The sequence below is a fragment of the Nanorana parkeri genome, unplaced genomic scaffold (assembly GCF_000935625.1).
Source record: "Nanorana parkeri isolate BGI_ZX_2015 unplaced genomic scaffold, ASM93562v1 scaffold164, whole genome shotgun sequence".
Taxonomy (NCBI): Eukaryota; Metazoa; Chordata; class Amphibia; order Anura; family Dicroglossidae; genus Nanorana; species Nanorana parkeri.
Window position 1 is genome coordinate 1,537,880 of NW_017306432.1, and position 14,643 is coordinate 1,552,522.

At 40.9% G+C, this 14,643-nt stretch overlaps 1 protein-coding gene across 2 annotated transcripts in view; it reads right to left on the bottom strand.

Annotated features, from left to right (window-relative positions):
- The window catches only part of PPARG (peroxisome proliferator activated receptor gamma), a 52,343-nt gene that overhangs the window by 22,356 nt on the left and 15,344 nt on the right, over positions 1-14,643 (bottom strand). For both annotated transcript variants that reach the window (XM_018554556.1, XM_018554555.1), the window contains exons 4-5: positions 6,304-6,503; positions 2,693-3,146 (exon numbers count right to left, since the gene is read on the bottom strand). In XM_018554556.1, the coding sequence (XP_018410058.1) occupies positions 2,693-3,146; positions 6,304-6,503 (654 nt within the window). The remainder of the gene's footprint in view (positions 1-2,692; positions 3,147-6,303; positions 6,504-14,643) is intronic.

Genomic DNA, 14,643 nt, shown 5'->3' on the forward strand with positions numbered 1-14,643 from the left:
ACAATCAAGTGGAACTCCAGCCAAAGATTTTTTTAGCCCTGAATAGAGTGGGGAATAGCTGTCTGTGTCCCCATAATAGAGATATTTTCCTTGACATCCTGTACCAAGAGCACAACAGAAAGTAGTGGAAATCTGGAAAGAGAGGAGAATTTCCAACTTTGGCAGTTGCCACTGGAACAAGTGATTTCATTGCAATACACCCTTTATATTGAAGCCAATGAATCCACATGACTGTGAATTGTTCTTTTGACAATTTCCGATTAAAGAACTCCAGGCATATGAAATCTTGCAGTGGTGCTACCCTACCCCTACCAACCCCCCTGCAAGGGTTAAGTGTTCGTTTTATCCAGTTAGCTAAAATGACAAAGATATATCCATCTGCACCTTGGAACCAGCTGACTGTTAGACCAGTCCCTGCAGCCTTGCTCCTCCTCCACTCCAGCAGTGTAATATCCCTAGGCGTCCTCGCATCCAAAACACTGTATTGGACGTGATGAGTTATGGGTTGTTAGGCCGCCGGAGCGAAGGGGGAGAGAGGCTGTATAACCAAGTAATTTCTTGTCGAATATTGTAAGAAATTTGAGAAGTTGCTCATGTGCCATGATAGTCATGTTCATAATGGCTAAACATGCTTCTATGTGCATGTGATTTTATGAAATGTATGCTCTTCATGTATTCTGTTAATGTATAAACTTTTATCTTGCTCAACATAATGGGGGTGATTTACTAACCTAAACACACGCACGCACTAGGTGCGTGTGATTTTTACACAGCAAAACGTATTTATCAACCAAAAAGTCTCTAAAAGCCATATATGGAAAAATCATGCACATGATGCATATATAATGCTGCTTCACAGTTTAGACAAAAATGGTTAGCTCATGCATTTACATTCCTGCATTCATCAACGCAAGCAACACAACATAGAGCTAATTTACACAACATCACCTTGCAAATTCATGCAGGGCTTTGCACAACACACCTGCTGGGTGTGTACACACTACAAAGGTGTTTAGATTCCACCCATAGATCATGCTGGGAGGGAACACACTACAGAGGTGTATACATGTTCATGGTGTGTTTATAAGGTTAGTAAATCAACCCCAATGAGTTCTTACCGAACATGTAAATAGAAAATATTAATTCTATATTTTTTTTTTATCAGCTTACATTTGTGAATAACAGAGGACAAAAAAGGGTAAATTTGTCATCCATTCCAGTAAAAATAACTCATCATTGGAGAAATACAGAGGCCGTCATTGCTGAGGCTGTCAACCCTTAGCAAACATGCAGATGAGTTTTAATTAATTTTTTAGGATGTGTTGGTTGCATTTGTTTTCTTTTTAAAGATAACTACATTTTCTGCAGGTACAGAAAAATCCTTCCATAAATCCAGTGAGCTTGTAACTTCCTATGCACTCTCAAGCTGTTATGTCAGCCCTGCCTATTTCATGTAAGTGGGCTACAGAACATCCTGCCTACATTACGGAGATGAGGAGAGTAGGATATGTTCTGTATTTTCTAACTTACTTCCTGTCCTAGGATGACTTAGTTGCTCCTCCATAGTTACAGTAAACCCATTCCCAGAGAGGGGAGGGGGAAATCCTTGCGGGGAGCGGTGACTGAATAGGACGGAATAGGAGGAAGCAGCAAGATTGCTTATACCATAATGTCTTTCACAACCCACTATGGGGATTGATTTGTGAGCTGTGACCTCTCTTAAGAAGAAACTTTAGAGTCATTTGCTTCTTCATGTTGGGACTGATGGGACTGATTTGATGTAGCATTCCCTTGTAGCATTCCCCTGATCTCCAGATCTTCAGTGTCCCAACGCTGGCCATGTTCAAGAAACACCTAAGCTGGAATTCATACCTAAAATATGTCGTGGAATATACTCTGGGCCTATATAGGCAACCTCCTTACTTACTAATGTCAATGATGAATTTTAAGAAGATCAGCAATAGACAAATTAAGAACCTCATCACAGACAGCACCTAGATGAAGGCGCCTGAAACTAGATCATATTGAGAAGATCTCGAGAGGAAATAGGAACAGGGGTGCAAACTTGATGTCCAATTTAGGGCATGTCATAAGGAATGTCCCTGAGTCCCAAGCACTTAATGTTTATTAACATCAAAATCATTTTTTTGTACTAAAATTAAATTCTCAAATCTGACACCTGAGTAGAAAACAGATGAATCCTCCCATTTTCAGTTCCTTCAATATAACACTAGTATTATCTAGTCACCCTAATAGGGTCCTAAATGCAGAAAAAGAGGGTAAATGGTCATGTTGTTGCCTATTACGATACTCTGGGTAGAGATCACTTTTTACTATAGGTCGCTCTACTTTATATTTCAGTATAAACAGAGCAATGATGATATGTAAAGTGTAGTAACCCATAGCAACAGTTGTCAAGCATTTCATAACTGCCCTACTACAGTAAAACTAAAATTACTTGATTGATGCATTTACTTGGGTTACTGCATTTAGATCCCTACCCTATATACTGACTTACTGAAGTAGATGGGTGATTTCTGTTTTCAATGGAAACCCCTTTCAAATATTTTTCTGTTATCACATAACTTGATCATTTTAATACAGCCATGTGACAAACAGATGAATTAAACAGTTTTTTTCTTCTTCATGAATAATACAAATAATTTGGTATTACACACAGTACACATCTTACCTCCGCTAAGTATGATGACAGCTACGAAGATGGCCAGATCGCTGTCGTCCAGTTCTAGTGCATTAAACCTAATAGCAAATTCAAACTTGGGCTCCATAAACTCAGAAAAAGGTTTTCTCAAGCTCTTGAGAAACTCCCGGGTCATGAAGCCTTGTCCATCCGCAATGAGAACGCCGTCTTTATTCATGAGAGAGGCCAGCATTGTAAATATGATCTCATGGACGCCGTACTTCAAGAGAGTTACTTGGTCATTCAGGTCCAGGCTGACAAACCCCGGGATATTTTTGGCAAATTCAGTGATCTCCCGCACAGCTTCCACAGAACGAGACTGACACCTCTGAAATATGCGAATGGCAACCTCCTTGTTTTGCTCCACGTAGGGCGACGGGAAGTATTGGCATTTGATCTGATCCTCTCCCATCATCAGAGAATTCATATCATAAATTACCACAGGCTGAAGAAAGAGATACATGCCATTAATGTACATATTAATACAATATAGACTCACACACTTCATATGCTGGAATAAAACTTCCCTCGCTATTACTGCCAATAACTGTCCTGTCTTCTTAAAGGGAGTGTATAGTATTTTAAATTTTTATTAAATATATTTTAATAATCTTGTAAATATATATATATATGAGTTTGCTGACTCACTAAGAACAATGTGCCCCTTCTATGGATAATATCCTATCTCAGCAGTTGTTTAGCAGGTAGGCTATACATAAAAACTCAAAATGTGTACTCTCTAAATTTGCACCATACTGCATTACACTAGCTGTGAGGAAAGAGATATGGGGCTTAAAAAATGCCAGGTTTCTGGATGTAATACTGACTTATTGGCTTAAGGATGAACTCTGGGGAAAATTATTATTAAACCTTGCAGTGGGGCTACCCCAGAACTACAAGGGTTAAGTGCTTGTTTGTGTCTAGGGAGGAAAATAACAAAGTTATACTGACTTGATCCTCAGAGCCAGCTGGCTGTTAGATTGGTCCCTGGAGCCCCTCTCCCCCTCTGCTGATGTGGTCTAAGGTCCCGTAAATCATCATCTTCTATACACACCATACCATCGCTGCAGTGGAGGAGGAGAAAGGCTAGAGGGAACTCTGTCAGAGCAGGCCAGCTCCAAGAGTATATCTTTGTTATTGTCCTCCCTAGACCAAAACATCCTATCTGTGAGTGAAGATTGACTTCTCCCTCTTCCCCTATATTTAACCCTTGCCGTGCGGAGGCAGACCCACTGCAAGGGTTAATAATAGCTTTCCCCAAAGTTCTGCTTTCAGTTTTGGGGTTGTTTTACTAAAGGTAAATGGGCTATTCACTCTGCAAGGGAATTTTCATTATTTTCCCGTACACATGATTGGGTGGCAAAATGAATTTTCACCTAATTCCCAAAGTTAAGGGATATTTCCCTTGCAAAGTTGACTGCCTATTCACCTTTAGTAAATCAACTTCACTGTCCCAGAACAAGTAAACAGATCAAGAAGATAAACAAGAGTCAGTAGACCTAATCTGCATAACTGATCAGTAATTCAAGGTTTTGTAGCAAGAGGTCTAGTATGACAGTCAGTCACAGAGCATGGCCATCATGCTGACTATCTGGCTTCAACACCTTTAGTTACAAACCCACAATGCAGATAATTCTGTTTTTTCTCTACCTTTCCTGATCCGCATACTTGGTCAGTGATTGAGAAGGTATGAGAGCCAATGGGGTTGATTTACTAACCTTATAAACACGCCACGAACAAGTATACACCTCTGTAGTGTGTTCCCTCCCAGCATGATCTATTGGTGGAATCTAGACACCTTTGTAGTGTGTACACACCCAGCAGGTGTGTTGTGCAAAGCCCTGCATGAATTGCAAGGTGATGTTGTGTAAATTAGCTCTACGTTGTGTTGCTTGCGTTGATGAATGCAGGAATGTAAATGCATGAGCTAACCATTTTTGTCTAAACTGTGAAGCAGCATTATATATGCATCATGTGCATGATTTTTCCATATATGGCATTAGTGGAAATATGCTTTTAGAGACTTTTTGGTTGATAAATACGTTTTGCTGTGTAAAAATCACACGCACCTAGTGCGTGTGTTTAGGTTAGTAAATCACCCCCAATGGGTCAGCATGATAGCCAGGCTAGTGTTTTCAGAAGGAGATCATAAATGGCAGTCCTGATATTTCATTTAAAGATTTATTTTAACGTTTATTTTAACTTTTAGATTAATTTTACTTAAAAGGAGAATTCAATCAGACCTGTGGCACTAAAGCTGTCACAGGTCGGCTCTATTAATTGGGGAGTCAGCGAGCACATACCGCTGATCACTGACTTCCTGATCCTCTCCTTGCAGAGAGCGGTGACTGTCAGTCACCGCTACCCACAGGGATTTCCCCTCCCCTCTCCGTTCCTCCAGCACTGACTAGAGGAATGAAGAGGGGAGCGGGCGGGAACAGCTGTCAATCAGCCAATGGGTGGATCTCGACAGTATTGTCGGGATCTGTCTCGGCTGCCGCGCGGCTCTGCTCCCTCAGCATATAGCAGGCAATAGCCCTCTACATACTGAGTTTTGGGTCCGGAGGACATTAGTATATGTTCTCCTATGACCCTGAAGAGAACTGTGGCCATAAAAGATTGAACCATAGTTCTATTTTAACTTTAAAGTATATTTAAAGAGAAATTAGACAAATTATTATTTCTATTTTTTTTGCTGTCTGTTTCTCATAAAGATGTCCCGTCACCTCCTGTCCTGCAAATACAAGAAGTGAGTGGAAATCTCTCAAAAGCTATTTTTTGGGGGGTATTTTTCATCCCTTTCTGTCCTGGTGACTGTGGCAACCCCAACAAATAGAGAGGGTGAATCTCCTCAACGGGGGCAGAGACAGCATTGAAAAACCTGACAGAGGTTTCAAAACGTCCGTACTCTAAAAATATAACTTGGCTTTAAATACACTTAAAAAGCGCTTTCTATCCATAGCGATAAAAGGTTACTGACTCACAAAAATAATGTATTTTAGTAATGCTAACATAAACCCTATTGGTTCAGTGTAAATTGTAATGGCTCACTTTAATATTGACAGAAAGCCTCTTTACTTGCCACAGTACAAAATATAAGCTGATGATTTAACAAAGCAAATTGTCTGACAATTGGAGTGAGCCTAGAGTTAATATTTGTGGAAACTGAAAACTATCAATATGGTCTGTATGCTTAGAAAAATGTATCCTCGTAGGTCCATCTATAGCTTATATGTCTGACTGTTTAATGTACGAATATTATTAAAGTGAACTCCAGTTGTCAGACAATTAACTTTGTTGAAACAGCAGCTTACATTTTGTACTAAGGCAAGTAAACTTAGGCTTACTGCCAATATTAAACACTGGATGTTATTACTGAGTATTACAATAATTTATTACTTATTTTTGTTTTTTTGGCATGACATCGTCCTCTCTATGGTCATCCTTCACTGATGACTTTATGAATTTGGACTTGCCAAGATGTGTACAATACAGACAAAAGAAAGATGACCTTCTATATATCTATATAAGTCAATAGCAGTAAGTACAATTGTTTTAAATGCAATCTCAGTAAATGATTTGCACACATAACGCCCACTCACTGATTTGTCTGTTGTCCTTCCTGTCAAAATGGCTCTTGCCTTGGCTTTTGTTAAAGGGAAGGACTTGAGATATGAGTCATACAAGTGCTTGGCCAGGACCCGTTGATCGGCGCACTCTGGATTCAGCTGGTCGATGTCACTGGAAATCTCAGCCAAGAGCTTCTCCTTCTCAGCCTGAGGCATCCGTCCAAACCTGATAGCTACAAAACAGAATTTTTGTGTTACTGGGGCCGAGATTATTATGAAGGGAGTCGCCATGGTGCGATAAAACACGAATAAGCTGTCATAAAACATGCAGTAAATGCAGTCCAATGCATATGAATGCTTCTCATTTGGGGGAATATTGCGGGTCATAAACAAGAGGAATGTTTAATGAGCACTGCAAGTTAGACACACTTTGATGGATCCCATCTTGAAGTTTTATGATTGCGTCAAGCAGCAGATAATAGGAAATAGTCAGCACTTTGTACAAGAATATGATGTATAAAAATGCAGGTTGTGAAACATTTAAAACCTCAGAGCATCAGGGACCCAAATGACTGCGATATTTATGCTGGATGGAAAGTTATATAGCCTATCACAAAAAGTCACATGATCGACTCAGAACAGATAAAGGCTGTAAAGAAGTTTTATCATCTTGAGAAGGGCTTGTGCACAAGGGCTTCAGACTCAAAAGCCAGTTATTCAACTTCATCAACAGTATCACTTTGTATTGCTTTAACTGCTGTTGACTTGCTTCAGGCTCCTTCTGAGCTCCTTTGAGCTACTTCAGAGCGTTGTGAGGCAGCCTGAATTTGCTTCTGAGATGCTTCAAGCTACTTTTGCATTCACATTGACTTGTATGAGAAAGAAAAGCAATTCAGAAGCAGATAAATGCCCATTTACACAAGCCCTAAATTGGCCAATTCGTACTTTAGTGATGGGTTAATGCACGATACATTGCACATGAATCTGCACTGCATAAAGGCACCCCTTCTTTATGAATGGGCTGCCAATGCACTGCAACAGACAAAAAAATGCACCTGAGCCACTTTTTGTATATACATGGTGGTACTGTACAGTGTGTTGGGGTGCCTTTCATACTGAATTGCATTGCACATAAAGTAGGAGCTTAGTCATGTATTTGGGTAACACACACAAGTGTGAAAAAGGCCTTCAAGTGAGATTGTGCTTTGCTTATGAATGGATACATCACCTCAATCTTTAATCTTTAAACCACCTCACTTAATCTTTAAGCTGAACCTAACCCCAACAGTAAATTTAAATGTATATTAAAATGCATACTCTATATACAGTATATTGCAGGATTATTTCAGCACAACACAGGGGATTTCTTCATATTTCTGCACATAAAGTCTTGTAAACCAAATTTGTAATTTCTGTGTCTTTCAGGCACCACATCATCTCTCGAGGGGCAGAATAATAGATTTTTATGAATTTATTACATAGATTACACGTATGCACTCTAAAAGGGCTTAAAGGAGAACTATGGGGTTAGGGCTTTTCCCCATAGTTCTGCTTAGGGTAACGGGAGGACACAAACTAGCGTCCTCCCGTCACCCTAAGCTCAGTATATGCTATAGCTCGCGGTATAGTGAGACGCCGCAGCTGAAGCGGATCCACGACAATTATGTCTGGATCCGCCCAGCTGCGTGAGTGACAGCTTGCTCTGCCTATCTAGAGGCAGAGCCAGCTGTATCCGCCCCTCCCACGTCTGTTCCACCAGTCAGCGCTGGAGGAGCGGGGAGGGGGGAATCCAGCCCCTCCCCTGTCACGGCAGAGAGCCGTGACAGGATCGAGAGGTGAGCGAACGCCGGTATCTGTTCGCTCACCTCCCGATCTACTGAGCCGACCTGTGACAGTCTCATTGTCACAGGTCGGCTAGAACTATGAGGTGAGTGAAAAGCACTCACCTCATAGTTCTCCTTTAAGAGGGATATGATCACAATGTACAAATATATCAACGGTGAATTTGTATATGCTTACTCTAAGGTCCCTGAAGAAGACACATGGCCACAATTTAAGGTTGGAAGAAAGCAGGTTCAACCTTAGATTGTGGAAGGGGTTCTGTATTTAGAACAGTGAAAATATGGAACTTCTTTCCTCAGGTATGGTACTAGCTGAGAGTGTTGAGAAATGTAAAAACCTTTTAGATGTCTTCCTCAGGGAGCATACAGGACAATGGGCATTGTGTAGACTCTAAATTACACACATACATAGATTGAACTGCATGGACCTGTGTATTTTTTTTAACTTTATCAACTATGCAACTATGAATTGATGACCTCCTTCTGAAAATCCTATCTTAGCAGTCTTTGGGGCCATCTGGGTTTAATGGCTTTCAGTGAGCTTGTCAAGAAAGTCGGAGAAAGGTCAGAAGTCCTGATCTGCATACTTGTTCTAAAACAATAATTCACAGTATTGTAGAATTTAATTGCTGATTTCATTCTTGAAAATCCTATCTGCTTGGCAGTTTTGGGGGTCATCTGGGGTTAATGACTTTCAGTGAGTTTGTCAAGAAAGTCGGAGAAAGGTCAGAAGTCCTGATCTGCATACTTGTTCTATGCCAATAATTCACAGTACTGAAAAATTGAATTGCTGATTTCATTCTGAAAATCCTATCTGCTTGGCATTTTTTGGGGCCATTTGAGTTCAGTACTCTATGACCTTCAGTGAGTTGGTCAAGAAAGTCAGAGAAAAGTCAGAAGTCCTGATCTTCATACTTGTTCAATAATTCACAGTATTAAAGAAAGAAGATAAGCATAATCCATAGGCAACTAGCATTTAAAGACAGAAAGGATAATATTAGCAGCCTCCATGTTTTCTGAAGACACGTTCCCTTTTTAGTTCTCTGCTGAATTTAGGCACTCCATCTTTTCCAATTGATTTGTAATAATACAATAAACAAAGAGAATTCAGGATAAAAAAAGCCCCCCAAAAAATCAAATTACTCGTGTGGGATATAATAAAATATTCTGAGCAATGCTCATTGCTGTAGTTAGGTAACAGGAAACATTACTCTCAGCAACACCATGTATTGCCAGCCCGAAGAAAAATGATTTTAAGACGTATCTTATGATTTATTGGTCATCTGAGCCATGTGTTGTCTGTTTTGCAATATCCACAGAGGACAACAAGACTATTTTTCTAATGCTTCGGACCGTTGCCAGCGTTACATGGGTCTTGCTAACAAGGGCACTTTCCACATCTGTCCTTAACAGAAAATTGTACAATTAATAGCCCTGAACTTTCAGAAAAAACAAATCTATCCATCATATTTCAGAATTTTCAGAATTCAAAGTACAAAAAAAGGTTTTGCTGGGTATTGGAGGGTGATACCCTAGTATCTAAAGGGTCAGTCCACCTAAAAAATATATTGTGGTAATAAGTGGACATAGGGGGCTCATTCCTTGCCTTCTTATAAATCTTTGATACTCCAACAGTGAGCTCTTCCTGCCATAACAACCATCTTCCTGCCCACCTGAATACTTTGGGTGTTCCTGACACCTTCTGTGTGGTCTGTAATTTCTGTTTCATCCTCCTGTATTGCAATATAAATGCATAATTCAGCAGGGAACATGGGACACACTTGTAATGGCCAGAGTATTTGTGCAGATCCAAGTACTCCTGAGCCCTGGATCCCAACCTACAGCCGAGGGCCACATGGTTGTATGACCCATTATAGACCTCAATGGCTACTAGTGGAAGCATTCATTTGTACAGAGGCTATAAAGACGGTGATCTGTAGCAGTCTTATATAGCAGTCAGCAGTCTCTGACCATCTCCTGTAATGTCTTCAGTCTCTAAACACCCATCTTCCATGTCTTCTGTCACCAACAGTCTTCTGTCATGTACTGTACACTATGTACAGCCCTTTGGAGCTCTCAGGGCCCACAATTGAGGTACCCTACACCTTGTAATTAGAGTAACCACTGCTCTAAAGCAAAAGGGGAAATGTATCTAAATCTGGAGCAGCCGTGCATGGCAACCAATCAGCTTCACTCTTTCATTTTCAAATCTTAACTAAACAAACAGAAGGGAGAGGCTGATTGGTTGCCATGGGCAACTACTCAAGAGTCTGTCTGCTCCAGTTTTGATAAATTCCCCCTTAAATTTCACTGACATAGTCCTTGAGATGTATTAGAAATGGTCATGTGGTTTAACTGTATAGCATCTACAATAGACTGAAATATCAGTTTTGGGTGGATTAATAATAATAACAACGCTGTTATATGATAACAAATAAGGTTTTAGACTGCCATAAAATCTGACCCATTGTGTTTTTTTGTCACAATGACAAAAAACAAGAATATCTACCACTTTTTTCAATACAGGACAATCACTACTAATGTGCATTAGTTGGCAGTAAACCATTAAAAGAACAGAATTCATGTTTTTCCTAATTTACACAAGAATAGGAGAATACTGCAAATTATTCTAATAACTTAAAAGCCTTCTTTTAAAATAAAAATGTACGTTTTTAGAACCAAGAATTGACCTGCATTTGCCCAAACATTTGCTGGGAGCCCCCTAGTGGTGAACAATCATTATAGCTTAATGAAGTCTGTGGCATTTTCATTCCTGTGTATTATTTGTTCCTACAGAGTCCCAAGGAAAGTGATGGCAATCTAATGATATTGAGAACACAAAAAAGTTACCCAGAAGATGGACTGAGGGCTTGTTCACACTGAAAGCGTGTGTGTTCCAGAGCGGTAGCTGCTGGAACGCACCGCAATCGATGAGAAACTTCCCCCCGCGGTTTGGGGCGGGAGGGGGCATGGGGGTGCATTGTATTCAATGGCACCGCTTCCACGCCCCCCCACCTGCAGTGGGATCGAACACGGGGCAAAACTTTGCCAGCATTCCGTTCCACTGCAAACACAAAAAATAGGGCAAGCCTATTTTTTGCGTTTGCAGTGGAACGGAACGCTGGCAAAGTTTTGCCAGGCGTCCGATCGCACTGCGGGCAGGGGGGCGTATCCATTGAATACAATGCACCGCCATGTCCCCTCCCTCCCCGAAATGCAAGGGGAAGTTTCTCAGTGAGCTACCGCTCTGGAACGCACACGCTTTCGGTGTGAACAAAGCCTGAGGGAAGTCCAATTAGTGATATTACACAACATATCCATTGAACTGCATTAGATGTGAGGACGCCGAGGGACATTCCACAGCCGGAGCAAACAGAGGGTGGTGAGAGGTGAGTGCCGACTGCTGCAGGACCGAGGATTGGGTGAGTATATCTGTTATATTTGAGCCCCCTAGACAAAACGAGCATTTCAAGTGACATTAAAGGCTATTTTTTTCCCCACCCAATGTTAGTGTAAGGACTTACCTTAAATGATGCTTCTTTATTTGATCATCTTCTTCCTTACTGTCCTTTTCAGCTGTCCCTCCAGCGCTGGTGCGGGTCTCCGATCCAGCGCTGACTCCCGGGTCTCTCCTCGCTCATGTCCCATGGAGTCTGTGTGGGTGCACACTGCTCCATAGACTTACCTTGTGTCTCTCCTCGTCTCCTGGATGAACATCTGAACTGCGCATGCGCCCGCCCCAAGATCCTTCGTGGCCGCCCGAGACTCTTCAGATGTTCGGACGGGAGACCGTGGCAAAGACACAGGTAAGTTTAAACCTGTTTTTAAAAAAAAGTTTTTGCATATATCTACTGCTTGCTTTCAGTAGATATATGCAAAAAAAGTGAGGGTTTAATAACCCTTTAACCCTTGCAGTGCGGGGGTAGTTTTTTTTAAGTTGCCAGAGTTCTTCGTTAATATGACCTTACTGCCAGAATCAAAAGCAGACACGTTTGGTTACGTTTGTTGGAATTTTCTTTGTCATTTTTATGAGGCTCTTTATGTCTTAAAGGGGCATTCCAAATACTGATCTACAGGGATGTTGAGGAAACATATTAGCAGCAAATTAGTGCTAAATTATCAGCACACTCTTTATGAATTGGTCAAAGCGATTAGCATTCTGGTGATCTCACCAGTTAAATGAGCAGTAAAAGCAAACATGCCATATCAGTGCTTGAAATATTGTTTTCTAAGTGTCCACACCTATTATGTTAGCTCGAAAAGAAAAATCAATCTGCATGTTATCACCATATTGTGTAAGTACTTATCTAAGAAATGGGCAAGATATTGATTTATTTTTTTTGTTATTAAACTTAAGCATACACTACAAATAAAAAAAGTTATGCAGAAATTAAAAAAGTAAGATATATGATATGCAAGCACTGTGTGCAGTGTACAATTCAATACAATTCAAAAACTAATCTTTTGTTACTGCAGTAGATTTTTACTTAATGAAAAAATTGTCTTTAAAAATCAATCTGATATTTGTCTGTGCAGACGCAGGACATACATCAATAGTATGTTATCTATAGGGCTGCAACGAGTGGTTTATTTTCATAATCGATTAGTTGGCTGATTATTTTCTTCGATTAATCAGATAAAATAAATAATAAATACCATCCTTAATTTAAAATAAAATATACAAATGCAGTGTTACAAACATGAAGTTTGCTTCAGAATAAAACTGCATGCACAATTTTTTGCAATCGCACTGCACTGGAACGCACGGCATTGCGATGCTGTGTGTTCCAGTGCGGGCAATCACACTGTGGGTGGGAGGCATGTTTAGGGTGCCATTTAAATGAATGGTACTGCAACGCACCAGAATTTGTCAGGCCGAAACCGAAAATTACTTTTTTCCCTTTTAAAATATTTTTAAATAAGTGTATTGTAAGCAGATGGCGCTTGGATAGCTTCAACCAGGGAATGACAGTTGCCAGTGGCAAGATTCTGCAGATGGCTGCTGAATGTAAATACACTGGGCTGGTGCAATAGCCAGCCTACTATTGGCCATTTCAAATTGCAATAGCCAGTAGCAGGCTAGCTATTGCACCCACCCACTGCTTACTGTGCCCTCCTCCCAGCATGGAGGAGAGAGCTAGGGGATCCAACCAACTAATCTATTTGACAACTATTCTCATTATTGAATAATCGATTAGTTGTTTGCCGCCCTAGTTATCTACCATTTGTGTAATTACATCTTGGAATTTGTTAGATCAAACATGGGTATAGAAAGGTAAATGTTTTTCCTGTACCTGTAATGATGGATACCTGTAGATTTATTACACAAAGGATGCAGGTTTTATTGTAATGGAGTGAACGTGTGGTCAGGCAATGGACATATACAGTAAGTATGTACATATTTATAACAAGTAATAAATCAGACAAACAGGATATATCACCGATCCACACCATCCAAAGCCCCACCGCCTGCGTGCACTATAGGAGCTGACTTGGGAGCTCATCCATGCTCCATGTAACTATATGAACAGAGCATGAGGAAGCAAAGGAAAGGTGAGCATGGGTAGCAGAAGAAAAAATTGAGGGCTTGGTTCAAAGCCTATTTACTGCTTGCACTCAAAAGAAAGTGCCACTTTAAAAGAAGCACTGCTGCAACTCCATCAGCTTGAATGTTGTCCCCATCTGCAAACTGCCCACCGCTGTTTCACCCTTGCGGGCTTCATTGTAGAGATCACAAACTTCCATGAGTTTTAGTACCATCTACGACAAAACCTGTTAGGGTGAAATGCATCAGAGGTGGGCAGTTTGGAGGCAGGCAATTTGGAGGTGGGGACGACATTCAAGCTGTTGGAGCTGCAAGAGCTGAATAACGTTTTTTATGGTTTTGTCTGAGGTGTGCAGCGCTCCTTTTTGAATGCAAGCAGTAAATGAGCTTTGAACCAAGCCCTCTCTGACCAACAGGTTCCATGTAATCTCGTCCTCCACGTGCTCACTTTTCTTTTGCTTCCCCATGCTCCGTTCAGTTGCCAGGAGTGAAGAAAATACCTCCAGGCATGGAGGGGCATGTTATGCCTTCCACGTGAAAAGCGCAAGGTCAGTCACCAAGCACCAAAGCTGTCACATGATAAGGATCCACAGACCCATGTAGTCTATGGCTTGACTGGCATGGAGCTTATAAAGTAGCAGATCTATTTAATAAAGTGTGAAGAGCTTGAAGAAAGCAGGAGAATTGAACAATCTAAGCCAACATAGCTGAACTGAAAAGTGAGCTTAATTGGAGGATTTTTCCAAATCAGCTATGTTGTCCTAGATTGTTTACTTCTCCTACCTTCTCCTAACTCTTCTCCCTTTAGTGAATAGACCTGTAGGGGTTTTCCTGCTTCTTCCAGCTAAAATGAGTGGCAGGGAATGCAGGAAAAGTGACAATGGACTGCTGGAGACGGGGGCATTAAAGTAAGGCTTTTGCTTTGTCCTGTGCCAAGTGGCAACATGGATTTTACCAGGGGCGGACTGGGCCGGGGGGGCGGGGGGC